Source organism: Chrysoperla carnea, chromosome 3 (assembly GCF_905475395.1).
Source record: "Chrysoperla carnea chromosome 3, inChrCarn1.1, whole genome shotgun sequence".
Classification (NCBI taxonomy): domain Eukaryota; kingdom Metazoa; phylum Arthropoda; class Insecta; order Neuroptera; family Chrysopidae; genus Chrysoperla; species Chrysoperla carnea.
The window spans coordinates 12,349,620-12,351,910 of NC_058339.1; the positions used below are offsets into that span (position 1 = coordinate 12,349,620).

Genomic DNA, 2,291 nt, shown 5'->3' on the forward strand with positions numbered 1-2,291 from the left:
TACAAGTTTATATAGTATTACAAATCTTGATGTATCTTATAATTTTATCGAGGAATTTTTAGCCCCAAATTGTTTATTATCCTTAAAAGTATTAAAAATTAATAGTAATAAACTAAAAACAATGCCCTCATGGATTTGGGAAAGTAGTATACGCTTAAAAGAATTAGATTTAAGTGATAATAGTTTTTTAATGAATACGTACGGAATTATGTTTAAAACATTTTTAAGTACATGCCGTTTAACTCATTTAACCGTGGCCGATTGTAAATTTGGTAATAATGATGCATATATTTTATCTCGTATTCCAAATTTATTATATTTACATATAGGAAATAATGTAAATTCAAAAAATAAATCGCAAAATAATTGGGATATTCCAATTACAAAATTAGATTGTAAGAATACATTAAAAACATTAATTGCACATAATTTATATTTATCTGCTTTACCTGATAATATAAATGAGTTAAGCGCTTTAAATTGTATCAACATTGCCTTTAATAATTTACATTGGTTACCGGAAAATTTTACTTTATTAAAAAATTTACGAATATGCGATGCCTCAAATAATGTTCTTTCATATTTCCCACTAAATTTTCTACAATTAAATTCATTATCTGAATTATATCTAGCTCATAATTGTTTAACAGTTTTACCTAATTTAATAGAATTAAAAAATTTACGGGTATTAGATTTATATAACAATAGTTTAGAAACGATTGATAAACAATTAATTGATTCTATGTTAGAAATCGACTTCGATTTAAACTATATTGAATATGATGACTGTGATTTAATATTAAAGAAAAAAGTTAGATTACGCGAACGTTTAAATTTAACTCGACTAGATGGACAAAAAAGTAAGCCTACTCCAAGTATTGAAACGAATAGTGTAACAAGTCAATCGTGGGAGGATCATGAAAGCGATGATTATTTGGAGGATGATCAAATTGTTGAATATATTGAAAGAGATACAAAATCAGAGTCTGATGTAGAAATTTGGGATGATGTAAATTATTTAGATGATAATTTTTTACCTTCTCCAATATCTATTCAGCCTCGGTTCGAGAAATTAAAATTATCATCATCACCGGTTTATGAATATGATTTGTATGAAATTTTTAAAGATGCAGATTAAATATAGGTTTTATAAAAATTTTATATTTGGAAGAAATTTTTTTTTCATTCTATGAGGCATTATAAAGTCAAAATAGGATCAGACCCATTCTAACTAAGACATGGCCAACCCGTGGATCAGTAAATAAATGAAATCACAAGGAAAAAAGATAAATTTTTCATCAGCTCCGGCAACGGATTCGTAATCTAAATAAAAAATGCTTTAATTTGGTTTTTTACTTCAAGTTCTAGAAGCTTTTTGTAAAAAAAGTCACTAAATATCCACTCCAAATTATCTTAACGTTAGACTCACGCTAGGCACCGAATAGTCTTTTCAAAAAATTTTGGGCTAAGCATGGTTTTACTTAGACAGTTTATTTTTTGATTTAACATTCTAAAGTGCCTTATGTCAGAAATTACGAAGTGTGCATTAGAATAATATGAAGAGTTTTGAATTAATTTTTGAGATAGAATTAAGTAATAATAATTGATGCCTAACAGTTACAGATATTCGGGAACAAGAACTGAGAAATAATTATTCTGTACTATTAAAATAGTTTTTGTACGCTTTATATATATATAAGCTTATACAGAATTAAATAATTATGTAGAAATAGAAAATTCCTTTTTGATTTATGAAAACACGTGACAAATATTAATAATTAGCCTAAAAGAAAAATTCAATAGCTCCGATTTATGCGTTACTTATATATATCAAATTGTTAAAATACCTTCAAACAAATAAACCAGCTTATCTTGATAAATTTCAAACCTCGATAAATAACGAAATAACTTTTGCGGAAAATACAATCTTGTTGATTTTCATGTACCCAAAAAGGTCGGGAATCTGATCTACATAAAACTACTGCATTCCAGATTAAAATGCAAAATTAAATTAAAAGTAAAGCTAAATCATAATGACATTCTGCAAATTATTGGCAGGGAACATAGTAGACGAAAAAAATTTGCAATAAATCATGCGTTTTATATAAAATATGACTAATTTTCAATTGTTCACATGTAAATTGTATAGTAAATGTCAAATTGAAATTATTGTAAAATAATAATTAATTGAACTTGTTGCATAAGGAATTGTGAAAATAAGAGACGAAATTGCATAAATAGTATTTTTTAATTGTAAATTAACATAATTATTCATTTTTTGTTAAAAAATA

At 25.6% G+C, this 2,291-nt stretch overlaps 1 protein-coding gene across 1 annotated transcript; it reads left to right on the forward strand.

Moving 5' to 3' along the window:
* The first annotated feature begins 208 nt into the window (after positions 1-208).
* LOC123295863 (leucine-rich repeat-containing protein 40-like) lies at positions 209-1,138 on the forward strand. Its single transcript, XM_044877324.1, has 2 exons — positions 209-272; positions 393-1,138. Exons 1-2 carry the CDS (start codon positions 209-211, stop codon positions 1,136-1,138), a joined length of 810 nt encoding a protein of 269 aa, XP_044733259.1.
* Positions 1,139-2,291: the final 1,153 nt, after the last annotated feature.